Source organism: Aythya ferina (assembly GCF_964211825.1).
Source record: "Aythya ferina genome assembly, chromosome: 4".
Taxonomy (NCBI): domain Eukaryota; kingdom Metazoa; phylum Chordata; class Aves; order Anseriformes; family Anatidae; genus Aythya; species Aythya ferina.
In genome coordinates, this window is record NC_140300.1 from 62092375 (window position 1) to 62118920 (window position 26546).

The 26546-nt window shown below is 43.6% G+C and overlaps 1 protein-coding gene across 3 annotated transcripts in view; it reads left to right on the forward strand.

Annotated features, from left to right (window-relative positions):
• Nucleotides 1-26546, forward strand: part of SLC4A4 (solute carrier family 4 member 4) — a 224422-nt gene that overhangs the window by 43616 nt on the left and 154260 nt on the right. For all 3 annotated transcript variants that reach the window (XM_084519333.1, XM_084519335.1, XM_084519334.1), the window contains exon 2: nt 10386-10459. In XM_084519333.1, the coding sequence (XP_084375459.1) occupies nt 10386-10459 (74 nt within the window). The remainder of the gene's footprint in view (nt 1-10385; nt 10460-26546) is intronic.

A 26546-nucleotide genomic window follows, 5' to 3' on the forward strand; every position in this document is an offset into this window, starting at 1 on the left:
AAGTTTTGTGATGTTTTTCTGCACCTCAGAGGTGCTTGGGGAGGTGATGGGGAGGAAAGCGTGCAGCTCTAGGAGCTGTGCATTTGAGACTGTGAAGCTTGAAGGAAGGGAAAAGCTCCAACCTGTAATTGCAGAAGTGAAATTAAGATCTAAGCTGGTTTCATGCATTTAGTGGGGTTCTTGCTGTAGAGATGAGACTTTCCTCCCAAATAGTCACACGGGAGGACCAGCGCAGGAGCTGCTTGCTGGGAAGCCGCAAGTGAAAGCACTTGATTGTTTTCCCTGGAGAAAACCAGATCTGGGTTAATGGTGCCACTTGGTGTGCTGCTCCACCCCACATTGTACACACTGCCTGTTCTTTCGCTGAATGGGAAATGGACGTAAACCGAGGAACTCCCATTTCAGATAATGTTTTTCTTTCAAAAGGCAGTCTGGCAAGACCGAGAGACCTACTTCAATATCCTTGCCTATGGGCAGAAAACCCTGTATTAAATCCATGCTATCCAAATGTTGATTTTGACACTCTGTGTAGGTGTATTCAGCAGATGCTGGAAAGATTTCCCACAGTTGCTGTTTCCTTGTCTAGGTTTATATATCCGTGTCTATTTATATAGAGGTGTATACAGGTGCCCTGTTTTATTTGCGCTTTTAAAGTCTGCACTCAGTTTAAACTTCTTTGCTGAGCTGATGTAAAGTACATGCTTATGATGTTTCAGGCAGTTCCTAGTCCACCATACCTAGTCTTACGACATGATGCACTTCTTTAAAAGAGCTCTTACATGAGGCTTGTACAAAGAGCAACTACTCTATAAAACAGGGTTGGTTTTCAATACATCCTGGTTTGGTTGAAGAGCACACGAAAATGCTCTTGTAAATCAGCCCACTGGAGCACTTTCGTGTAAGGGTTACTGAACCTCAAGTCATGTACTATGTTATGAACTTGTACACACTGCCTAATTTTCTTTAAGTGGAGCAAACAAAAATTATGGGCAGCCAATTAGGCATGCAAAGCATAGTCAAATAAGATGCCTATAAGGCAAAAAACAGTAAGAAATCTCTTGCAGGACATGGCATTGTCTCAGTAATAAGTGGCAGAAAAAAAAACAATCAGATCCTGCAGGCTGTCTTGAAGTAATTTTTATGTGAAATCTGCTGCAGCTTGTGGCTTTAAAAACGGACACCATTCTGTCTCCAGAGGAACCTTTTTTGTTTTATATTTCACGCTTCACAGAAAGTCAAGCAACAAAAATGCCTGGTTTACATTAGCTTCACGCAGATAAATTCATAATATTTGTAGTCAGAAATCACTGCTTCCTGTTGAAAGGGACATCCCATAAAGCTCCTATGTAAGCAGTCTTGAATTCCTCTCACAGCATTTCATTACCCTCTCCTGGCTCTGGCTATGTTCCGTATAGCAGGTGTACATGGAAGACAACAGGAACCAGCACCTCAGCTCCAAGAGGCTGCCCTGGTCAGCCAGAGGGAATGCTTTTAACTGGTAGCACCTCAGGTAAAGTTGGATGAAATGTGGGCTTCTTGTTGGCTTCGTTTCAAGTTACCAATCCATGAGTTTCTTTAAGAGAAGGAAAGGAAAACAAACAGGCAGCTGACTTGTTTAGTTTTTGGAGTTGTGTCATTTTACTGTAAGCAATCTAAACATAGTAAAACAATGACTTCAGCTGCTGCACCTACCCTAGGATCCAGTGCCAATCCTCCCCCCCACCCCATTGTATTTCCCTGTATTTTGATAACATTACTTTCTTGTCTGTGCAGAAGAAGGCTCTTCTCTCACTAACGTTATTAAAGTTCTTCATAAACCCAAAAGAAAAAGATTCAATTTCACTCACTCCTAAATATTATTATTTTTTTCTGGTAGTTATTTCATTTTTGTGATGTATCCAAATTGAAGAGTTTTCTGCAGTTGACAGATTTAAGTTGAAATCCAAATGATACAATTTATTTTGTCAATGTAAATTTAGACAATTCTTACCCTGCTCTCATAGGCTTTACCTGTGAGTTGAGATAGACCTTTTGGAATTCCTGATGTCTCAGTCGTGAGAGTTTTTTTAAAAAAAGAACTGAAACTTGTATTTAAATCCTGTAATGGGGACTTGGGTAGATTTAAATATGCTGAAGGATTTCAGCAAACGGGGGCCCAGCCATGGTTCCTCTTTAACATCCTAAGAAATCTTGCCTGTTTCAGAATTACCACAGAGCTTATTCCTTCTCAGAATAAAAGCAGCAGAACTTCACTCTGGATATAAAAAACAAAACTGAAAGCAAAAATATGCAACCAAATAATAATTTAAAAAAAAACAACACCTCAACAACAAAACAAAAGCTGTAGGAGTACAACTGATCAGAATAAAGCAACTGGAGAAATGCAGTTGTTTACTGACTTTGTTGACTTAAGAGTTTGGGTTGATATCCCAATGAGATGATATCAATTAAAAATCATGACAAATTCTGTAATTTATAATTGCATTAGATTACATTACTCTGTTCCAAATCACTCCTGTCTAGATATAACAGGATTTATACTTAAAAAAGAGGCTAATGGTCTATTTGAAATCTCAGTTTCAATCCCCGAAAACACCTTTAGAGAGTGAAATATTTAATGTAACAACGAGGGGACTTACTTGGGCATTTAAAAGAACAAACAAATAATATCTCCCCCACCTCAATTTTCAAAAATGTCTCATTAATACTAAAATCACTGAGTAATCTAAATAACATGGCACAGGGATGCTGAACAAATGGGCTGCATTTTCCTGGGTGGAATCCATGTGACTGAGAAATTTCTGATAAATAACCTGTATAGGGGTGCTGTGTTCTACTTGATGCCGCATGTTTGGAGATGTTCAGTAGCCTTGCTGGTGTTTTTTGTTCGGTCCTCGCAGCCAGCTGGCAGCACAGTGTAAGTGGACGGGGAAAATATTTGAACAGAATGAACAGGCAGCAGTGTAAAGGTGAATGGCTGCTGCAGAACACACCCCTGGAGCACTGCTGGGGAGGCAGCCTCTGAATAACAGGTTTTTGGAGGGATGAAGAAGCACTGAGAGAATGTGTCTCATTATGTGATGTTCTCAAGAGTATCATTGGACTTCCAAGGAAGGACTTGGAGCGAAGGGGAGGCAAGGAGCATGACCTCGGTGATTTACATTGGCTGTTGAGGAGCATACTTACCTTGTGTTTGGTTCTCCTTTTTTCCAAAGCCCCTTTAACAAGTGCACGTCGGTGTCAATAAACGAAAGGCTTATGTCACTGTCGTGATTGAGAGATGTTAGTGAGCAGCAGAGAACCTTTGAAAAGACAAGTAACTAGATTATGCAGTTGTAAGATGATAACGTTGCAAAGCTGTCTTGCTCTTTGCTTCCTCCTTCTTTCCCTACAGCATGCACAAGTAACAAGCAAGCATGTCACCTGCATCGTGGTCTAATGCATGCAGCCCATCATTGAAACTAGGAAACTGGTGGCAATACTGCAAGCAGTAAAGCACGGCCAAAACTAAATGAACAGTCTGTGCTCCTTTGAGGTTGTATGTCCCAGTCTTTTCCTACATGTCGCACACTTTTAGAGAAAACGTGTGCTTTAGCACCTATGTGTTCACAGATTTTAGTCTTGCAGCACCTATAGTGCTGGTGTTTTTATCTCCTGATTACTCAGAGATTGGCAGTGCTCTGGAGAAGGGAAATTCAGACAAGTCTGCTGGAGAGGGAGGAGATGAGATCAGTCCTTCTGCATCTGATGGCACTGTGCAAAGCAGTCACTTCAGGCATGTGTTCCCTGGTGGAACGTTCTTATTTTAAAAGAAGCTGGCTTTGAGTTTGGGTTTAAAAATACTTTAGTGCAAGTTCTTTGTGTAGAAGGAGGAGGAGGGTTCTGTCCGCATGGTGAGTGCAACCTTTTGCTGAGAGAGCATGTAAATAAATGCTGGTTTCAAACTGACAAGGGGAAATGCATCCAAGATAAATATGGCAATCTGTTCTGTGAGTGCATCAACCAGACCGTGCTGAGTATAGTCAGAAGCTCATTCTTCTGTGCACTAGAGCACAGATGCAGGTATTTGAGGAAAAAACAAACAACAATGTAGCACCTAAAGATGAATTGATCATATTAGATCTGTTAACTCAAACGTTTTCTTATGGGCTGTAGGGGAATCAATTGGGACCAAGTCTCCTTCGTGGTTTCCTGTTTACTTAACCACTGCCGTCACAGTAGCTGAATGCTTCACAGGTTGCAGAGAAGGTAAATAACATCTCAGTCTCCTCGGTCTCCTGATAGAAGGAGCTTGTTTAACTTTTTGACGCATTATCTTCGAGATAGGTGTAAGCATACACCCTCGGCATCCACCTGCAGCTGCTTGGTGAAGGCACCAGTTGGCACTGCCAGCAGGGAAGCTGTTGGTGGCTTTTCTCCACCTAGATCCAGGCCCTGCTCATCCCATCTGTGCGAGCCTCCAGGTCTGGTTGACACTGGTGTTGTTCCACCTGCTGCTGAAGGTTGACTGATGCTGTTCATCCAAAGTAGTTTTGGTGGTGGCAGGCCTGCCTCCGTTGGACTGAATGCCAGCTCGGTTGTCATGAGCAGGCCTTTTAAACCTCATCACGAGCAGTGCAGAGTGGAGCTGTGGCTGGACCTGTGGCTTTTTCTCATGAGCCACATCGTGTTTCTCTCCAGGCTCTCTGGTTGTGATCTCTAGTAGCAAAAGCGCAGCCTATGGGTATGTGCCTGTGGCTCTCTGCCTGCTCCTAGCAACGCCGAGGAATCGCAGAGCTAGAGGAGTGCTTTGTAGTGGCTCTTGGAGTGTCCAAACAGATCAAGCTGTCAATGGCAGGTGTCTCTTCTGCTGGGAGATACTGAGGCTCCTCAGCTGAAACCTGGCTTCTTTTTGCTCCTAAGAGGAAAAAAGGGCTCTGTGATGGACAGAATCTCCCTTCTGTGTTTGGGAATTAAAAGGGGTGTGGAGATGGTTGTGTATGTGCAGAATTAAGTGTAATCCTTGCAGGACTGTGAGACCTGCCAAACAGCTTAGCAAGCAATGCCTGGTACTTTACTTGTTTTTGTCTTTTTTTTTTTTTTTTTTTTTTTTTCTTGCCTAGTGTCCCCATCCCCAGTACTCCCGCATCATTGTACGGATGGCAATTGTATGGAGCTGTTTGAATGTGTGTGCTCGTGAAATCCTATTTCACTCGCCTTGCCCATGAATGGCCACAGCTTCCACACACCTGCATGTGAGCTGCAATGAGGAGCAGGAGCTGCAGTGCTGCGGAGGTGTGTTTCCATCAGCAGGGCTGCTCTGAGCCCCATCAGAGCCCTGCCATCAGGGCTTCTGGTTTGGCCAGCCAACGCTATGGCTGTGTGACCTGATGGTAACAAGCCTCTCTCCTCCCTGAAGCCCTTTACGCGCTCTGCACCCTGGCTTATTGCAAAAGGATTGCTCTTTAAATGTGCCTTTCACATGGGTTATGTGTTTTGCTATCCGTTCCAGTTACAGAGCTGGCTCGCTTTTTCCTTTAAGCAGTCCAGAGTTTGCTCTGGTTTCTTCCTGATTGCAAAACGTGTTTGAAACGGACCAGATCGTAAAAACTTATCAGCAAGTAATAACTCTCATTTCTTACTCTGCAGCTTTGTTATGTATTATTCACTTGGGTGAGTTGTATCTCTGCACAACAGCTAGCATTGCCACATCAGCCGTGCTGCTTTCTTTCAGCCAAACGTGACATTTACTCTTCCCATGTCATAAATCGTGAAGTTATAAAAAGTGCGAGTGATGATGACAGCGGGAAGGTGCCGATGGTCTCTGTCCCTACAGCTTGTTCCAGCTTGCAGGAGCTTGGCTTGGTCCCTGCTGCTGTGCGAAGACCGCGTGGCCGAAAGGTGGCAGCACTCCATCTGCTTAGCTCGGCGGCGTTTGGGGGAGAAAAGCGGTTTTTCTGCTACTCGCTGGTGCAGAAGGCTCTGCCGTCCCACTGAAGGCTCTCGTGTTGGTAAGAGAGGACCCTTCTGCACCCTGAACATTTCCAAGTGCTGTGAGGAAGTTTTCATAGGCTTCCAAATGAAGGTTTTCGTGCAGAAACAAACTTTAATCAGATCGTCTGTAGGTTTTTTTCTTTTTTTTTCCTTATTTTTGTTTGCTTAGAGACTGCTTCTAGTGCTGTAAACTCAGCAGTGACTTCTATTAGGTACACCTAAAACATGAGAAGCAGTGGGAAGAGCACAAAGCAGAGTCACAGCATTATTTTTCCTCGCAAGGCTGGTGGCTTTCACATAACGATCTCAAAATAAACCCGGAGCCTTGCTACGTCTATGCAAATAAGGCCTGAGTTATCTCATCTCAGTAATGGCTGGGGACAATAAAGCTAAGGTTACTTGCTACCTTACACCGCTTTGAAGATGTTGCAAGTGTTTGGTGCTATAACAAGGGGACCTGCAGGAAAGATTTATAATGTGATGACAAAAACAGAGGCTGCGAGATAAGCATAGCCAAGGGTAAGGAATCGAGGAGTTTTGTGGTAGGTTAAAAAGAAAACAGTAAACTTAAGTAATTTGGTAGTGAGCCACAGTTGTTTCCTTTGGAAGCCAAGTCAGGTTTGCTCTGCTAACATGGAGCATTTGAGAAGTTTTCACCTCAAAAGTGGTCCTGGATCACACACATATGAGCACATACGAGAGACAAACTTAGGTGCTCGTTTCTTAGGGAGAGCTCTGCTCATTGTGGAATAGCTGGCAAATAGCTTTTCATCTTCTTTTCTGCTCTGTGCTACTTAATTCCCTTCACTTTTGCCCATCTGTACTGACTTCTCTCTAGATCCCAAATCCTGGAACTCTTTTGAGGTATTAAATTGGCCTTGTTCATTCTTCTTTGTCTGGCAGGCTGTTTCTGGGAGCTGTAGTTGAGAGTGACCTGCAAATTTAGGTGTGAATTGCATGTTGTGTTGGGTTGGCTATGTGAGACCGTTGTCTAAATCCTATTGATGTACAATGTCGTTTCAAGAAACGTTGGGTATTGATCTAATTATGTACCCAGAGAGGCCAATTACTTGAGCAGCTTGTATTTTTTTTACTGAAGCATATTGTGTTGGAGTGCATGACTTGCTCAGATCTAGGCCCTGAAAATAGAAAGCCATTATTTTTAATTATTTTGGGGGTTTGTTTCCAAAGCACTGCGATAACAATAATGAGGATGTCAGACTAGATAAAAATGTGTTTAGATGTCCCATCCTTTTACCTTACTCAAAGAAGCTAGTAAACCAAGCTTCAAAGTAAGGCATGTTTCTGTTCAGAAGCCCTAAAAACATTTCTGCCCTTTCTCACTTGTATCCGGCCTTGCTCTTCCCTGGGGTAGTGAAAATGCCATTTCTTGCTGCAGTGCTGCACTGCTAGGACTCCGCCACTGAAGATTTTCTGCTCTTTCATGTAACTTTTTTTTCCCCTGCAACTCTCATTTAATGTTATTTGAAAAATTCCAGGGGGTTGAAATATTCCCCCTGTGCAAGTTCGTAAAGGATGGTTCTCGCTAGGTTTTGGCCTGAAGAAATCCCACAGTAATCTGAGAAGGGCAGAAAAGACCAAGTCAAGGGAGGTGGCGCTTCGGGGTCTAATCACTAAACTCCTGCGGATTAGAGTCAGGGCGCTGCGCCAAGGCAGCCCAGGCTCTATTCCTGGCCCTTTAAACCCCCTAGCTCCTTTGGATCTGCCCTGGGCACGTTTCAGGGAAAGCATCAGGCTTGCGATGTGTCGTCAGCAGTTTCTGAGCCCTTTGCAAGCTAGGAAGTGAGGCCCTTAAATGTGATGAACTGCCCCAGGGGAGGAGAGGTGCTGGCAGTGGGGGGACAGTGTTTTGGCAGGGCTGGGGGTGGCGTGGGGGGCTTCACAGGGCACCAGCAGGACCTCATCTGCCTGCTATTCGAGCTGATCTGAGCAGACATTTTACTAGCACCTGGTGAATCCTCAGCACTGTGCACTACAATTTGCTCCTCTCCTCCCTTTGCCCTCTTCTCCCTCTCTCCCAGTGTGATGTGACTGTTCATTTGCAGCTGCTGTGCACTTTTGCACGGTGCACTGCCAAATTTGGAGGAGAAAAAACAAGCTGGAAATGGGCGTTTGGGCTGGGGCTGCAGGATGTGCAGGTGCAGTTGCATGCATACACGCATGCTGAACGGCCTGGCTGTGTTGGTGCACAGGGAGCGGAGGCGAATGCCAGCACACTGGGAGTGAAACGAAGTACTTTGTGGAGTAATAAAGCGCGTGTGGTTTGTGTTTGGTCTGGAAGCCCAGCCCCATCTGTTCCAGATGTTTTCAGTTGTGTTTATAGCAAGTAGCTACTGTGCTGCTCAGGGAAAAAAAACATAATTGGGGTGTGCCTACACAACTGTTGCATGCAGGCAAGAGCGGCATGAACAGTGTTGAATAATTTAATGAAGAACTTGAGCTTTCAGGAAGGCTTCTGTGTGTGTGTACGTGTGTGCTGGCTTGGTGTGTTTTGTTGGGAAGAAGCATGTCCTACCCCGCTATGCAGGGCAGCAGCTGCTTGTGACATGGTGCCTTTCTCAAGTCAGAGGAATTTGCTCTTCCAGTCTTCCGGCTCTCTTACATACAGTGCAGGAAGAAAAAGCCAGCGAAGGAGAGGCGGGCCTTGCTTCAAACTTCTGTGTTGGATCTGAACTTAGTCAGGAGCTGAGATTCGTGTTTGTTTCTGAGTACAGTGCTGTAGTATTGCTGCCGTCTCGTAATCCAGATGAAACGTGTATTTCCATATGCGTGGTCACTGGTTTTCAATCTGAGCTTTTTTGCTTCTTCCTCACCTGCAAAATATCTGGGAGTCGTTCATGTGAGCTGAGCTGCAGACTACAAGCCAAAGAAGAGACCGATGGGCTGTGTGGGTCAAGGTGCTTGGGGTGGGGACGGTGTCACAGGTGGGAGAACTGCTGCCTGAGGACTGCTTTTAGAAAAGGAGGGCTCTGCTGCTTTTGTGGCTGAACGCTTCTTTGTTCAGGTAGGCATTGACATGCAGTTGCAAGGTAGATATCCCTGGATGTGTTCACTGCTTCTTATTTACCTGTTTGGGTTTTATACTGTCCTGAATTTGAATGCACCTCTAAAAATCCCTTTTAAGCATTTGCTGCTACTGCACTTGGAGCATCTTGTGGAATCCTAAGTGGAAGTAATATAGATGTGAAGATTGAAGGGTCTGTTTCTTTCTGTATGAGGCTATTCCACCTAGAGAATAAAAGGAAAAGGTATTGTTTTTCAGTTGTTACTCAGACATGCCAGTTTCTTCCCTTTGGTAGGAAAAGAGGTTACAAATGGAGCCTGCAGTTCTATTGAGAATTACACTGCTATTAAGCTTACACAGCTCATTGTCTAACAATGAGCAGCAAATGTATGCTTAGCCTCCAAGCAATATGTAAGTAGATTATTTAATATAACTAGAAATGTTTTCTTTGTTATTTTTCCATTTTTAAATTTGCCGGTCAAAAACGAGCTTGCAGATGAGCCCTTGGAAAGCATGCAGGGTCTTTATTTTGTGCATGAAATAGAGCAGGGCAAGTTCTGGGCAGTGTCACAGGAGGACTTCATGGTGGAGGTGTAGAATTTGGAGCCTCTTCTGTACAGAGGAGCTGATAAGTGGTGGAGAGAGAAAGGGAGGGGAAAGAAAGCAACAACTAAAATCAGTTCCCAGATGGATGAATGAATGGGTGGCACACATACATGACTGCTGTGATGGCCTGACTTACTGTAGCTTGGTCTCTGGATAATCCTCGTATGTCAGATTTCTGTAAGGCCAACATGTGACACAAAGCTTGCCTCTCGACAGACAAGTGTGCTTTGCTGGTATTAAGAGGCTGGCTGAAGCCGAGTCTCCCACTGTGCATGCGAACGCGTGTGTGTGTCTGTGTACAGCATGTGTGCTTGCTTGTATACGTGGCTCTGCAGCCAACATCTTTTAGAAGAACTTTAAAGGGAAACGGGAATTCCACAAACTCTTGGCTCTCGCATAGACAATCCCAAACTTGCCTGTGTGTGTATGTCCTTGTTAGAAAAAAAGAAAAAAGGAGGAAAAAAAGAAAGAAACGGGAAAAAGGAACAAGAAAAAAAAAAAAGCAAAACAACAAAGACTTCTAGCCGGGATTACCTTTCTCACACCTGTCAGCACTGATGTCCTCTCAAGGTTAGAATTCGAACGACGTGAGGCCAGCTTATACCAAACGCCATTTGAAAGGAGCTCTATGAAGGAACAGCAGGCACTGGAAGGAGAACAGCAGTGCCCACAATAACATGAACAACAGCTTGCAAGTTAACCTGCCCAGGACCTGGGCTGGTTCAAATAGCTCGCTCCAGGAGAAGTCTGAGCATTCCTTTTTTCTTTTCTATTACTATAGGATGGAGGACGAGGCAGTACTGGATAGAGGGGCTTCCTTCCTTAAACATGTATGTGATGAAGAAGAAGTGGAAGGTAAGAGACCGTGGACTGCTGGGGAGAAAGGGTATCTTCACAGTTCGTATGTGTATATAAAATTGCCAGTCGGATAGCAGAGAAAAAGGGCACCTTTGTTTCAGCTGAGTAATTAATCCTAAAATTGACTGAAACACTGATAAGCTTAACCAGACCGAAACTGACTTTAAAATTTAAAGACATTCTCTTTTTCAGTTTGAGAGTGAACGTTATTGTGTGCTCCTGGCACGTTTCCACCTCCCACAGAATTGAGTTCACTGTCTCTTGCACAGGGGCTGTGACACATTGGGGCTTTTTGTTTTTCTTTCCCGTATGAGCCTTCCAGCAACACTTGCATATCACCACTGCACCTTGGAGTGCTGGAATACAGTGGCAGGTGTCGCAGGTGGTGAAGCAAACTGGAAAGACCGGCAGAATTTGTACCGAGTGTTGGGGGTGGGCATAAGGCAGCAAGTAGGATGTTTTCCTGTATTATTTTTTTAGCCTAGGAGGTAGAAAAATAAGGTTTTACTCTTGGGAGAATAACTTTTTTTAAGGCAGCAAAAAGTTTCCTTGCTTTTTAGGAAAAGAGTAGACTTCTTTGAAAGTGTTTTTATTTTCTCTCTGAATAAAAATATTGTGAAATCTGAAAGGAGAAGGGAGTTCACAGGAGTTCATGTTTTTAGGGTTGGTTCTGGAAAATTCTTAAAGCTGATAAGAATGAATTATTTGCAGCAAATTTCTGTTTTTCTTGTTTTATGAGGATCAGTTGACAGTGTGTTTCATAAACTAATGGAGGCAGGAGGAAAAGACAATAGGTTATATATTCTAGCTAGAAGGGAAACGAGGCCAGCATTTCACCTCACGATATTGTGTTTTCCCTTTTGACTTGGGTGTATAGTTTTATTCTAGTTTATTTGTAAACAAATACCTGTGGCTTTCAGTTTAAAATATTTTGAAAAGTATAGGGTTACACCCGTGTCACTGTCACCACTGGTGGACACTGAAGGATCAAACAGTATAGAAGAAAATGATCTGCAAAAACGATCGATAAGAACACTTCCCGGAAGTCAGAGCAGACATTTCCATGTAAACACTTCTGTTTTCTTCCCCTCTTGTATGAAGCGATCTGTGCTCAGTAGCTATAAATCATCATGTTGGGTTTAATGAGGCCATTTGCTGTCTGCAGGGATGGAATGACAGGGTTTTTGTATTGCCTTCTGCTCATGGAATAATTGATGCTTTGGCACAGCGGAAACATTTGAGAGGGGAGGGAGGGGGAATATTTCTTGTAATTTACTGCCTTAAATGTTGCCACGTGCTCTTGTGGTATGTATCACCCATATGCGATGCTCCAAGAACATAATACAGATTGTTGTTTGTGAAGAGCAGTGTGGGAGTGACTGTTTTAACTGTCTGAAGGTGCAGTGAAAAAGGTTGGGTTAATGTTTTAAGTATTTATCTTCATGTTGCAATACAGATATCCTCGTTTGATTTACTTGGGCTATCAATCTACTTGCTGTTCATCTCACTGGGGTAAGAGGAAGACGAGGTGAAAAAATATGCAGTGTTTCTGTTTGCACACAACAGGCCTCTGAGAACTGTAGCTGCTTGTCTGAATCTCCAGAGACTTGGAGCTGTGTAACCAGCTAATTCCCTTGTTCGTGCAGAGGGCAGTGCCTTGATTCTCGTCAGGCTCCTGTGAATGACCTAGCTAAATCACAAAAGGAGTCGCTGGCTGTGGCAGAGCCAGTGCTGACGCTGTAGCATCTGTCAGTGTCTCGCTGCAGAGGAGTGCATGTAAGATTCGACTGGCAAGTTGCTGCTCGGCCACTCTGCGCTTCTGCATGGGGACAGCCTTACATTCAGAGCTTGCCTTGCAAATTTGAGGCATTTCCACAGTGCAAAGAAGCAGTAAAGGCTTTGGCACTTTGAAGGGAATTTATCTGCCTCAATACAGAAGGTGTGTGTCCCTAATTATACCTAACTCTTTATGCACACAGCTGTATGTCCTGTATGTCAGTAATGTCTGCGCGCACCTAATATGCATACATGCACCCCATGTACAGTTACAGTCTGCATATATCCATTGGAAGGGTTAAAACGCCAGGTTCAAGGCCCTTGGCTGACACTTGGTGCAGATGGTTTTAAGTCTCTTTGCTAGATTTCTGCATTAGAGGTGGAGTGGCACAGTTTCAAAGAGGAGTTTGTCTAGAGACCAGGAGGTGTTAGCTTCAAAACCCTCTCCATTACATCAGCCAGTTCTGTGGTGTTGTTATAACTCACTTTTCTGACTAGCTTACACTGGTGGCAATCTCTGTAGAAGAAAGTAACTGCAAGCAGAATTGTAATCTCCAGATGTATTTTAGTTTTTTACTGATAGTTTTTGTTTTTCACCTGATTTCATGGAGGTAAGACATACTTATGATGAAATTGTTTGTCTCTTTCCTATTCATTCCTCTGCCAATAATTTATTTTTTCACTAAGTCAATTTTGATCAAATTCCTTAGAAAGGTTGCTATTAATTTCACCAAGCCTGTAGGAAAACAACTGAGCAGGGAGGTGAGTAATTATGATATGCTTATGAAGCAGGCTGCTTTTGTTGCTTTTCAATCTGTTTGATTTAAAACAAATGAAGACAGTATTTGAAAGTCATCATTCTGAGCATCCATCTCTTGCATATTAACTCTCCAGAATACAACTCTTGAAGTTGGTCTTTTATTTTTTATTATTATTATTTTTTTACTAGCTGGTGGCCCTGCATTATGTTTGTGAGATGGAGATAGTAGCTCTGGATTAGCATGTTGCTCACTGATTTGGTTATGTCATGGTGTGGAGGAGAGGGAAGGATTTGGTTAAGGAGCGGGGGAATGGGGCATTTCTGGTCAGTAGGATGTTGAGACGTTTTCAGCTTGGAGCAATTGTCGGTCATGCCCTTGCTGAGTAAATATAACATTAATAGAAACCCTATATACATTGCAAAAGTATGTCCCTTTGGCCTAGCTCCAGAGATGATTTAATGCTTCTCTAAGGTGGCACCTCAGTCTAATCCTACACTGCATGTCATTGCTATTTTATTAGCGATATCAGCTGTTGACATTCAAAAATGATTCATTTGCAGGTACCCCTGTTTTTCATTGAGACGGCTTAGTTAAGAAATTCACTGCATTTTAGCTACAAAGAGCTGCTTTGCTGTCCCCTCACTGACATGGAGCAGAAGTTAGGTCAGAGGTTGGACTCGATGATCTTGAGGTCTCTTCCAACCTAGAAATTCTGTGATAAAAAAGTGCCCTGAAACGTGACTCGGCGAGAGAAGGGAGCTCCCTAGGTCTGGTTCAGGGTGTAGAAGGAAAGTAAGTGAGAAAGCGTAGGCTTTCGTGGGGGAAATCAAGAACAGGCACTGCCCTAAGCTGAACCTCCTGTGTAAGAAAGCCATTCCCATTCATTTAGAGCACTGCACGTTCCTTTCCTTGAAGGTAATGACATAGTGCTGTAATGCCACTGTTAGGAGTGCTGGTATGTGTGACATAAACAGATTACTTAATAACCAATTTTGCAACAGGGGAAAAGTAAAGCTCCACCTTATCCTTTGAGATAAGGTATTCTTGGCTCTCTAAGTGTAACTTCCCTCGGGCTTGCTGCTGCCCTGACTCCGCAGTGGGGTGGAGGATGCTTGGTTTCGGGTCTGACAGCTCTGTTACTGGAAGGCCAGGGTGGCTCTGGCTGTGTCCCTTAGAAGGGGACCAGCACTTGCGTCAGGTGTTTTGTCCTGCATTTCGATTGATTTGCGAAGTAAAAGTGTGGAGAGTACATCTTAGAAAAAACTAACTTCAGGAAGAGGTTCTGCTACAGTGAAAACTTTGCTGTGGATCCTGTTAAGGTTATGGGATTTAAACCAGGGTCTTTGTAGCAACTTGCAGTAACATCCTATGCCATTTTAGCTGACTGCTCCCCACACTTTCCTCCTCCGTTCTTTCTATTCTTGACCCTGTAGTGTCATTACACTTTGCTGGTAGAAAGCTGTGTTATGCTTTAAGCCTAAGATTATTTCTTGGTGGTTGGATCAATGAGAGAGGTTAAAAAGGCAAAGATTCCTGTGAAAATCTTTATGTTTATTAACAGCAAGCAGAAGGTAGGAGACATAAGTTATGTTTGCCTATTTGCTTATTTTTCATGTTCTGTCCCAACCCTTGGTTTTTGATCACTGACTGTAGGCAGACCTTCTCTGTTTTCAGAAATAATCTGTTTCATAGCAATTAGTTCTTAATTGTTTCTGAAACAAGTACAATTAAAAAAATAATCATGTAACATCCAAATACACACTGTACTTTATTAATTTGCTTTGGTGCCTTTAATTTAACTGTAGAGGTAGAGGAGGTATTTTGTTTCGATAAAACTGATTCAGGCTGTGCTTGTGCAAAAGCTTAATGATGAGGACTTAGGGACTGCTTTTTTTCTCTCTTTCCGTACAGCAGATGACATGGCTTGGGACCAGCAGGCGCAGATTGGGACCTGAATGCTGCCCCACACAGTTAGCAAAAATGGGGTGGGTGGTTTGGATCTTCTCAACTGTGCAGTGTCTGGCTGAAAGATTCCAGTTTAGACTTTGTCAGGACACTTTACAGGATGCTGAAATGTGCTGTTATCTGGTTCATGATAAATAGCAAGGTCCTAGTGCTATGACTTCACTGCAGACTTTTTGACAGTATGGTAAATCCCTATGGAAAAGTTGGGAGCCATTTTTGTGTGTGTGGATTAGTTAAGTCAATCACTTAAGTGCTGCAGGATCTGTGAAATGTAAGTCACCGGTGAAGTGGTTTGTTCAGAACTTCGCTCACATTAAGGTAGTAACACTGCTTGCTCACTTGTAAGCTCGATGCCAGCAAACCCATGAGCATGTTTCCTACTGGCACTTTCCAGCCTGTGTCTGTTTTACCCATTGTTGTCTGAGGTATTGTTCTGGTCATTGCAGATGCTTTTCAGATCTGTTGGCAGGAATCAGCCTTAGCTTTAAAGGTGCTGGGGTTGTGTGAGAAGGTGCTGACACCCACCTACTGCACACTCGGTGAGGAAAAGCTGCAATCAAAATGGAAATGATGATAAACTGGCTTCTCATAAGGTAGCGATAAGGTGGCTGTGCTTATAGAAGAAATGGAGAAAATGGTTTAAGAACAGCTGAGATGTCAGGAGGCCTTTGTGTAAATGCAGCTCCTACCAGTGAGTTCCCTGTGGTTCGCATTGCATTCTGGTGCCCTGCTGGCAGCTGCTTGGCCTCCACCTCCACCCAGCTCTGGCTGCAGTATGCCTCATAAAATGTGCTGTGCCCTCTCGCTGGTTAGTTATAACTGCAGCCTTGGAATCAAGGTTTGTTTGCAGTGGGGCTGTTTTCTTATCTCATGATTCACTACTGCAGAGTCGGGCAGTTAGGAGGACTTCCCCTGAGCTGCCTGACACTTGCCATGGTGGTTTAGGTGGTTTAGGCAGACCTCGGCCTGGAATGTCGCTGCTGTTTATCTTGTTTTTGTTACTGATCTGTGCTCAGTCTTCACAGTTGGTATCGTGACGATGATGACACTTCTGGGGTTGGATTTTCCCTCAGAGAAATGGATATTTTTTCCTCTCTGCCTGTCCTTGCCTTGAGTTTGTAGGGGATGATGTTGAAGCTGACCAAACTGGATGCTAGTTGTGTCCCTACTGAAAAGGCCAACATTTAACTTCTCTGCATAACCACAAAATTTACCCTTGTATGGAAGGGAAGGGAAGTCTCTCTCTGATAGACTTGCATGAAGCGGTTCATCAGTATATATAAGACTCTAGGTCTCCAAATAATGCAGTGCATTTTGCCTGTAAAATTCAGAGGAAGAATGTTACAAGTTGTTGTCCTGGAATCAGTGGCCTGGAACAAAGTCAGTGGCCTCCCACTGAAGACCTCGGTACACAGTCTCAGCAGCTATGAAAATCGAGGCTCTTCTGTTGGAGAGTGGTCTAAAACCTACCTGCAGGCATGTGTTGAGCAGTGCCAAGTACAGTTTGGTAGTCATTTGGTCAGCCTTGGTAATTAATGAGATGGAAATATGGGAAATAAAGTCAAGATTTCCAGCCAAGGTGGGTTGTTCTGGGCTGTATCCAATTTGGGGTGGTAATTCGGGCCATTTCAAAAAAGGACATGATTTTTTTAAAGGAGCTGTGGTCAGTGCTGAAGGTGGATGTCAGAAAATCCAAAAGTGCCGTGCTTCTGAACAGCTTAGCCTAAAACTGGAAACAAACAGCCCTGCTCAGCATGGCTCCCTTCCTCTGCCCTGTTCCCCAAAGCTGTGTTTTTTTTTTTTTTTTTTTTTTTAAAGTTCCTTTTTCTTTCAGTAGAATCCAAGCAGTACTGGCCAGATTAGATCAGATAACAGCAAGACAGGTTCGGTGGCTTCTGTAACCTCACACAGCTCCAAAGAAGAGAGAAAGAAAAGCAGCTTATGGGGTTGTGGGTAAGAGTCTAGCAATGGCTTATACAAAGCTCAGTGAGAATGCCCCAAACATGTTTATTGTTCTGTCTAAACAATGTCGACCAATTAATTTATTGCGGTGCCTTTTAGCTGTCATTGGCATGTGTCTTCAGGGCTTCATGGCACAGGTTGTGATCCTTTCCTAGCAGTGACTAATTAATTTCCTCCTTCTGAACAAACAAGGTTTGTAGGACCTTCAAGAAACTGTATGAAGACATCATTTTATTTTTTCTCTTCCTATTTTAGACCTCCTTGGCTTGAATGTAAGTGAGCTCTGTTTCAGAGCTGTGCTGTTCTTCGGGGCTAATGCACCTTTTAAACACGCTTCACTGGAGCAGCCTCTGAATCTTGTTAGGAATCTGGCAGTTTGTCTGGGTCATTGGTAGGTAGCAAGTGAGCATATGTTTGAAATTGAGAAGTGCAAGCGTCAGACAGATGGCTAGGAGCACTTTCTGTCTGGCTAACTATAGTGTTGTTACGTGGGAACCTTTTAAAGACTGCAGAGGTCACTTTACGTAAAGATTAAACCGACCTTTTGAAGATATTGAAGGTCTGGGAGCCTGATGTTATCAAAAGATTCTCATGTTTGCATGATACCTTTCACTGCCCGGCTCAGTTCCCTGCCCCTTGCAGTTACTTTACTAAAGGACTGAATACTGAAGTGTAAAGTGCAGTAATACAGGTCCATAAAATGATCTTTGGTCAGTTTTCCTGCTTAATTAAGTAAATCATTGCATCTTCACTGCCGATGCTGGATGCTCTCGTGCCCTTCCATCCTAGCAATAAATGTGGGGTCCTTTTGCCAGAGCTGGCAGAACTGAGGAGAGCCTTGCTGTTTCTAATCTTATCCCTTCCTATTTAACCTTTCTATTGAGTTGTAGCTTGGGTTTTGTCTCTCTTGGAGCCTCTGTTTTGCCTTTTACTGCACGTTGCTCACTGCAGGCTGTTTTTCTGATGGCCTTTATTAGGTTGTGAACCCCACACTCGGCCATATGTAGCCTATTTATAAAGATTTGGCCCCATTCCTCAAAAGCCCATCATCTGATCGGGTCACACGGACCCTTCTCTTTGGCCAACTGCCATATAATTGTGATTTGGTTTATTGCATGTTACTATTGGTTTAAAGGCCCTTAAGCCTGAGGGACTTCCCAATCTCAGTTTGTTCAGCTACCTGGTTACAGATCTCTGCAGTCATTTCCATACAGACAGGAATTTTTCTGCCTCTACCACTCAACCCAGCATCCGTTGTCCAGTTCTAGGCATCCACCTGCTGTTGCTGGTCCTCTGAAACTGTGTGCTCAGTCCCTTAAAAGACCTTCAGTTTCCTTCAAGGGAACCTCTTGCAGAGGTCATTTTTGTGCCCAGGCATCACCATTATGAAACGTGTGCTTGTGCACTCATAAAATTGTTACTGGGACCCAAAGAGCCAAATCTCTTCAGGTCTGCCCTCAGTTCAGAGGATTCTGGTGCTACTTTGCTGTGGGGAGTGACAGCCATTTGGGTCTGATTTATCTCCAGCTGGAATGTTACCTTGTTTAGATTTCACCCCAATTTCAGCAAACTGCTCAGTGAAGCCTTGTGAGCTTTAGGGTAAGTTCCTACCCACCTGGAAAAGCAGTGATTTGAATATTAGGGTGAATACTGAAACACTGTGAGGTCCTGTGAGGACCAAGCAGTGAGCCCAGAAGTACATGTATGCCTGGTCAACCCATCTAGAGGATTGCTTTTAGTTTTGTTTTAGGTTTTGCCTCTGTGTTCAGATTCACTAATGGGAATAGTGCTTGGTACTTACACTGTGCTAGAGGAAATAATCGTGTTCCTTGTTTCTAATGCATGAACCAGCTGTGTTCGCTAACAGGCCTGGTGAATTTCCATGGCTCTTCTCCTACCCAGAGCACTTCATCTTAATGCATCATTGAAAACATCCCGGCTCGTCTGTTGTTTCTTGAAGGCCTGTGTTTTCATCTGTGGGGAAATTAATGCTCTTCCAGATCCCTCCTGGGAAATCTCAAGGTGCCATATGATGGGAAGGTTATTTCTGTTCCACCGGCGCTAACTGTTCCCTGAAGCAGGGTGTCGCACAGGCTGCATCCCATCCTATTTGCGCTTGGGTACACGCTGTGAGAGCTGCGTCCTGGGAGGTGGAGTTAGTTGGAGTGGAGGGCCTGCAGCTGCTCCGCTGCTGGTGCCGGTCCAGAGAGGTGTTTACTACCTGTAACCCCGTTAAATCAGGTAGAGTTAAGTGCACTCGGCACACAGCACCATGGCCTTTTGTTCTTATTTCTTGAGCTGATTTGAAACTAAGCAGGGCTTACTTTGGAACTTGCTTAGTGCTACTTTTAGTATCTCCCCTCTAAAATGGATCATCCCTGTGATTTATTTGTCCTTCTGGACCGTCAGCTCTTTCTGTCATTGATTTCTTTAGATTCTTGCACAAAATGAGAACCCTTCTGTTGCCACCTCTGGTTTTGAAAAGAAGCCACTAAAAACTGCACTAGGCTCGCTCTGGTCCTGGCAGTGTGTTGACCAGAGCCACGTTTAGCTGTGTGCTTGGCAGTTCACCAACATTTCCTTCTTGCCCATTGAGGTACAAAGGTGTGCCATGCAGTCTTCCACTGATGAAACTCATGGCAGGCTGCATCCCCTGCCAGTCTCATGTGATTTCAGAGCTGCTCTAGGTGCAGATTGCTGAATGTTGGGCATCTCTGTGGAGCAATTTTTCATAAAGTTAGTGACTTGTTAGCAGTAGGAATAAAAGCCATGTGCTCTAGGTATGTGTCGGGAAGCCACATGCATACCTAAAGCTTCCTTACCCTGGGGTTAAGCTGTGTGTCAGCTCCATCCAGGTTTGAAACTGATTGTTAGGCTATGAAAATTGCACGCCTTTGCCTTCCTGTGTTATTAGGTCAGCCTTGCCCCAAAGTTAAATGACTGGGGCGTGCTGAGCGAAGCCCTTCATTCAGGAAGCCTGAAATATCTGCCCCAGTCTTCTCGGAGAGCCTGGATACACACAGAGCAGGAGGTGCAAGTGGCCAGAGCAGTTGGCTTATGGAGAAGAGGTTGGCTGTAGAGATGTCTTAGTCGTAACCAAGTGAGCTTGTCCAAGCCTGATGAGGTTTAACATAACTCTCTCTGCTCTCTGGAAAAGAGTCCTGAAAGTAAAAATAACGACCAAGTGAAAACTAATACTCAGCTCATTTTTGTTGCTTTATACATTTTTAACTTTAGTTTTTGATCTCGTTTCCTTCTAAGGTGCCAGTCTGAGATTCTTTATGGCCATGCTCTAAGTCTCAACAACCCTGGTCATGTGGAAAGGATTCCTTCTTAGATATGCACCAAGCAGACTTTATCCTTTGATCCTGTAACTTTCAGCTCCTTTCTTGAAATGACAAAGTTTTGTTTTACTAAGCAAAAGCTGTTTCACTGTCACCTTTTTCTTAAGAGAATTGGTGTTTTAAATTGAAGAGTGTATTGTAAATAAAGTGTGAACTCTTTCTGCTTGTTTGTTTGGCTGTAGATATCCGGAATGGAAGGAGAATTTTAGTCTTACACAATGTTAGGCTAAAGTCTGTCCTTGGTCCTGCACTAAGATGTCAGGAAGTGGTAGACAGAGCTCAGTGCCCAGATTAACAGAGACCTCAGGCGCAGAAGTTGTTGTCATACTTAAATAATTTAATCATATCTACTGATTTTTTTTTTCCTCATGCGAAGGCAATTATTTCAGTTTGCATTTCTGCCAGAAAACACAGGTTTTCTGGTAGTGCCCTACATTTGGATTATTGCCATGGTCACTAATACAATGTTATACATATGTGTTTCTATTTACCATCCAAAAGGTTTTGTGAAAAGGTTTTGTTGCAGGATGAAGCTCCTCAGAACCGCTTAAATTCAGATTTTTGAGAAACCTGAACTGATGTTTGAAACCTGAAGCTATTCATAGGTGCATGAGACAACAGGTTTAGTCTTTATGATTCCTTTGGGGAAGATTCAGTTTTTTTTTATCAAGGAGATGGTAAGAAGCAATAGTGCTTTTTGAAGCAAATAAGGTTCCAGAACTTGTCTAGGAGACAACCGAACACCTGATTTCTCTCTCTCTAGGTATGTTTTGGCCATTTGCCAGCAGTATTATAGCATGAATAGATCCACTTGTTTTAAACAGTCTAGACAGTTTGTGCTCCAGAGGCTTTGGGATGTCAAGTTTGGGACTGACGTGATTGCACCGAGAGTAATTCCCTGCCGCCGGCACACTTCCCATGAGGGCAGATCCCAAGCTTTCTTCATCACTTACATTTAGCCAGAACCTCAGCAGACTGTGCCAGGCTTGTCCTGGTTGTTTCACAGAGCTGCATTGCCCCTTGCTGAGCAGCGAGCAGCCGTGCAGCACGCATGCATTGCACATGCACCCTGCCTCTCGGTCTCTTAAAAACTGTCGTCCTTTCTTCCTTGGACAGAGAAGGATCCTCACTGACAGACTCCTCAGGCTTGACGTGAGGTTTGTGCCACAGTGACTGCAAAAGCCATCAGGCAGTGTTACTGGTATAGACCCATGGGAACCTGCTCTGCTTCTTATGCATGTACAGGGCCTGCCTTATTGCACTGAGAAACCCCTGTGAGGCTTTGAGCGAGCCTCAGTGGGCAATGAGGAGCAAATACCTGGATGGAGACTGGGGTTGTGCAGGTGGCGGGTCCTGAGGCCATGCTCACACACAAGTTTAGCAATGTAAAGGCATGCAAGTGACTCATGACTTTACGAGGTCAGAAAACTTCAAGCCTGCAGATTTCTCACTTTTTATTTTTCAGTACATTTTTTTTTCCTCTCCTATTTTTCCATTTCTTTAATCCCCAGTTTCCCTTAAATGGAAGAACTCAGAAAAGGACTAGAGCATGGTGTCGCATTGTAGCAGCATGCTTGAGGGACCTGACCCTTTGGAGCAGGGTGTCTTGGAGATGCTTTCTTCCATGTGTGCGGAGCTTGTGTGCTGTGCATGACTTGAGATCCAGGCAGTTTCATTCCCAGTACTTCAACAAGACTGTGCTTGGCGAGGACAGAGATGAACAGATATCCTTGCAGGCAGGGATGGAATTCTGCATTTTACAAAACTTAAATTTGGCAATGTGTGAGTGGGTTTTCACCAATAAAACTGATTAAGGGGGACTCATGTGCCCGTCCTCTAAATCTGGACTCTGAATCACGAGCTGCTTTCTTCAGTAGCTCTTAATGAAGCAGAAGTGGTTTCAACCAAAAATTTTCTAGGGGAAAAATACCTCTCTGATGATGACTGCTTCTTGCTCTATTAATAACGAGATGAGCCAATTTTGCTCCAAATTTGGTACACAGTAAAGTTTATCTTCATGCAAAGAAAATTTAACTTTGAAAATTTTAGCTACAGCAGGAGTAAGTGTGAGGAAGCTGTGACCCATTGCTGTGCTTTGGAAGAGAAAATGCAGGCTGCTTTCACCTGCAGATCTTGCTGGGCATCTTACCCGTGAGATTTTACAGCGTTGTGAAATTCGTGCCTCTGGTCAGCCAAAACAGTTCTGAAATTAATGAGGTGCACACAGAGACCAGTCATTTTCCTAGGGGAGAGTGCGGAGGGAGGGAGGAAGAGGTTGTGAATGCAGCAGGGTCTGTAGGAGGAAACTTGCAAATGGCCTCCACTGGGTGCATGAGAGAAACCTGTGGCTCAGTGGGACCCGGATTATCAGAAGTTTGCCACTCAGCTCTGCTCCTCCCGTCCTCCTCCAAGCTGCAGGACAGTAGTGAGGTGCATGTGTGTCATGTTAGATTTATCAGGCATTGCCACTTGTAGTAAATGGTTCTCATGGGAAAGCTCTGTTAGCCCAGTGAGTAGGAAATGTCTCAGAAGCCCCGTGCATTGAGGATATGTGTCAATTGTTTCCTTCCAGGCACTTTGGGAAGGGAGCCTAGAAGCTTATCTCAGTGTTCACAACAATGTAAACAGATGCCAAGCACTTACTTCAAGTACTCAGAAAAGGAAAACTTCTTGCTTGGCCACCCTGAACGTGCTGGTAGAGAAAAAAAATGAAAAATTTAAAAAGAGGGAGGCAGGGAGAAGGACAAAAAGCTGCATTAAGTAAGTGTCTCCCATGCAGAACAGGGAAAAGCAGCGAAGTAATGCAGATATTTGCCCGCATGTATACAACTTAGTTTCATATCACCAAAATCTGCACTGTGCACACATGATCAAAAGATTAAAGAGATTGTCCGGTTCTGTTGGCAGCATATTAAAGCATTAAGACTACAGGCTTACTATGATGTATTTGTATTATCAAGCTGACCACAGAATTAGTGATTCAAAAGAGGACCTTGTCTAAATACAAATAGCTGGAATCGCTCCATCCTTTTGCATCTGGCTTTTGGATGCGATTTGGTAAGAATTCCTTGGGAGCAGCTACCGCTGCCTCGTTTGTCCCAGGGGCCACCCCTACCTTACAACTGCTGTTTGTGCTCAGATAAAATTCCCCCTTCTCTCTCTCTATGCAGCATTTATGCCATCTGCCGTGTTACAGCTGATATTTCCAGTTGCTGGAATAGCTTTCCTGGTTTTGGTTTTGCTTGATGTGCTAGAGCTAAATGGTTTGTGCCCCTTTCTGAAAGATTGTGACGCTGGCACACTGGGTTGGAGGCAGCAGGTATGGGTCCTTTTCCTTCTGCCACTGTTGTGCTGCCTGAGTTTTGAACCTTGCTGGACCCTGGATTTCTGTTTCTTTTTTTTTTGGTCCTGTTCCTGAGATGACAAATTATTGGTGGCTGGTACCGTGCCGGGTGGTTGTACAAGCTGTTAGCAGCCTGGAGCATCAGGCGATGCACACGTAGCAGTGAACTTGTTGGCTTTTACACTGCAGGCACTGGTGGAGTTTCTTCAGTGACCCTTTTGATACCCTCGCCTAAGCAGTACTGGCTAAAAAGTAGCTTTGAGAGGCTTTCACTAACGCTTCATATCTGTTAGTTGATATCTTTGTGTCACTAATACTCTAGGTATTTGTATATCTGTTTTATTAATTTAGTGTGGTCTTCTGCATAGTTGCAGCCAGTACAGAAACTACAGCTTGCCATAGCACATGAGGCACCAGAACGATGATGTGATAGCTTTCAGGGCCATCGCCAGCACTTGCAGCCCAATTATAGCTGTGGGTGGGCAGGGAACTTCTTTGTAAGCCTCTGCTTTCTATTGCAATTCCCTCCTAACAAATTACTTTGGAGCTGAAATGTATCACATTTACTGCCAGTCTGGGGATGAGTCTGTTTCTTTAAGTAGTCAAATTGGGGAAGTTTTTTTTTCCTAATCTTATTAATCTCTAAGAATTAAGAATGCAGTTTTTAAAAAGCCCTTTTTCAGATGTTTTTCTGTACTTCAGTGACTCAACAGTTTGCACTTAATTTCTCATTTCTTCTGTGCTTGCTTTCCAAAGGAGCTACTGTTAGAGGTCTGTATGCCTAAATAGTCTTACTGGGCTGTGAAATATGTGTGTAGATGGGGATGAGACAGTGTAATATGCATAGGGCATGAGCTATTTTCATAAGCTTCTGTCCCTGTCTTTGCATACAGCTCGTTATTCCATTCCTTGCAAAGTCCCTGAGCAATGCTGTTAGCTCTTTTCAAGTTGCTATCAGGAAGGGCAACACTGGTCAAGCAGTCTTTTAAAAGACCTCAGATTGTTTCAGCAAGAAAATTCATGTGCAGGGAAAGGGAAAGTCTCCAAACTTTGCAGCTGGCCTCAAGAATATGTGGAATATGAAATGGCAGACGTGGAGTCTGAGAAGATATCTCACAGATAAATCCAGCAAGGAAAGGTGGGAGTACCAGAAAAGCACAAACACACCTCACACACAGAGCTGGTTACAGCAGTTGAGCAGAAAGTGTCTCAGCTGTCCCTGTGGAAATCTTCATTTAAAGATCAGTGTCGTTTTTTCCATGGCAAATTCTGAGTTTTAATCAACATCCCCACAGTCTTTATTTATTTAATATTTTATACATACATAAACACAGACACGTATGCCGTTATGCCTGCACTGTATGCTTTTGAGAAGGGATTTCACAGGCTCGTGTCCCACATACAGCTCTGTGGGCTGCCTTGCCACCCTTCACCACAGATGTGGTGATCCATCTCCATCTCTTGGTGTCCTCAGACAAGGTGTCTCATTAGAGAGGAATATTTTGAAAGGCTGTTCTTCATTGAAAAATTATTTTTTATGGAAATGGGGGATTTTGTGATGAGATTTTCAGTTGCTCAGTCTCAAAGATTGGATTTGACCTAATGAGTATTTACACACACGTGTTTAGCAGTGAAGTTAACTGGTAGCTGCTGTCCCTGCCTTTACTGTTGTGCTGACATTTCCAAAGCAATTTCCTGTGTGTTGCAAATAGGTGGTTAATCTGAAACCAAGTGATGCTGCTGAAAAGCAAACAACAGTAATAGGTGTAGCTTGTAGATGATAGCAAAGAGCAATGCGTGCTCGGTAATGAGGGAGAATCAGCGGAGATGGGTAGATAGCAAGGGCCACTTTTCTCCCTAACTTTCCCAAGTGCATGACTGCTTTATCAAGTGAAGCCTGACTTTCCTTACTTGCTTAACTCCATTCTCCCTTCCTCGCGGGGAGCTGACCACCAAATGAGTTGGGCTGGGGCAGTGCTGCAGGAAGGATTTGAACTCTCCCAAGGCTGTACCCTCTGCCTTCTCTGGAATATGTGATCAGGTACGGTTGCATGGGGTTTTAACAGCCATGCATTCATGGGAGGTGTAAGTGTACGCTAAGAATAGATGTATGTGAGGTGCTGAGACAGTGACTCTGCAGAGGGGTAGCTTGGCAGAAACTGCTGTTTCTGGGTATGAGCAAAAGTAGCTGAGTGAATATGCAAATAAATACACTTGTTCTCATGTGTATTTGGGACTCCTTCACTCAGATAAATGTACTTCAGTAATACAGCGTGTGTGTTTAGCTGCACTGGGCTGAAAAATGAGTGGGGAAACCAAATTTTGTCCAAAACATCAAAGATAGCTATCATTCAAGAGCTAAATCTGAAGCAGCTGTTTTTGAAGCTTAAACGAAGATATCTGAATTATCTAGGAACAGAAAAAGACTCGTAAATGTTTTCTGTACATACAAGGAAAGATATTTATTCCAAGCTGGTAGAAGTGTGAAAAGCCCTGAAAATAAAGCATTTGTAATCAAACTCATCAAAAAGAAATAACAATTGGTAGATGTAGTTTAAGGGCTTTAGTTTTGAAAGAAAAGCCTATATGAAAGGGAAAAGGCATAACTTGTGTTCACAGTGTGCATACAGAATTTGGCACTTAATTCTGATTTTGGAAAGCATCAAGTACTTAGAAATTTGCAGTAACTTATCCTGGTACTCCTTCCTCGCTGCTGTATTAAAGTACCCTAGTGGTACTTTGATACTTGTTACTCAGTGGCCTAGTCAAGTGATATAAATTTTGTTGCTCTGTGCCCTTCAATTAAGCTGGATCAGTTTGCAAAAGTGAGTGCATAGTCCAGCCAATGTATTTAGTAAAACAAATGGGAAAAAATAATGTGGAATGTTTTTGAAGATGATTGTATTTTGTATTGCAAAATTAGTTTGATGGCC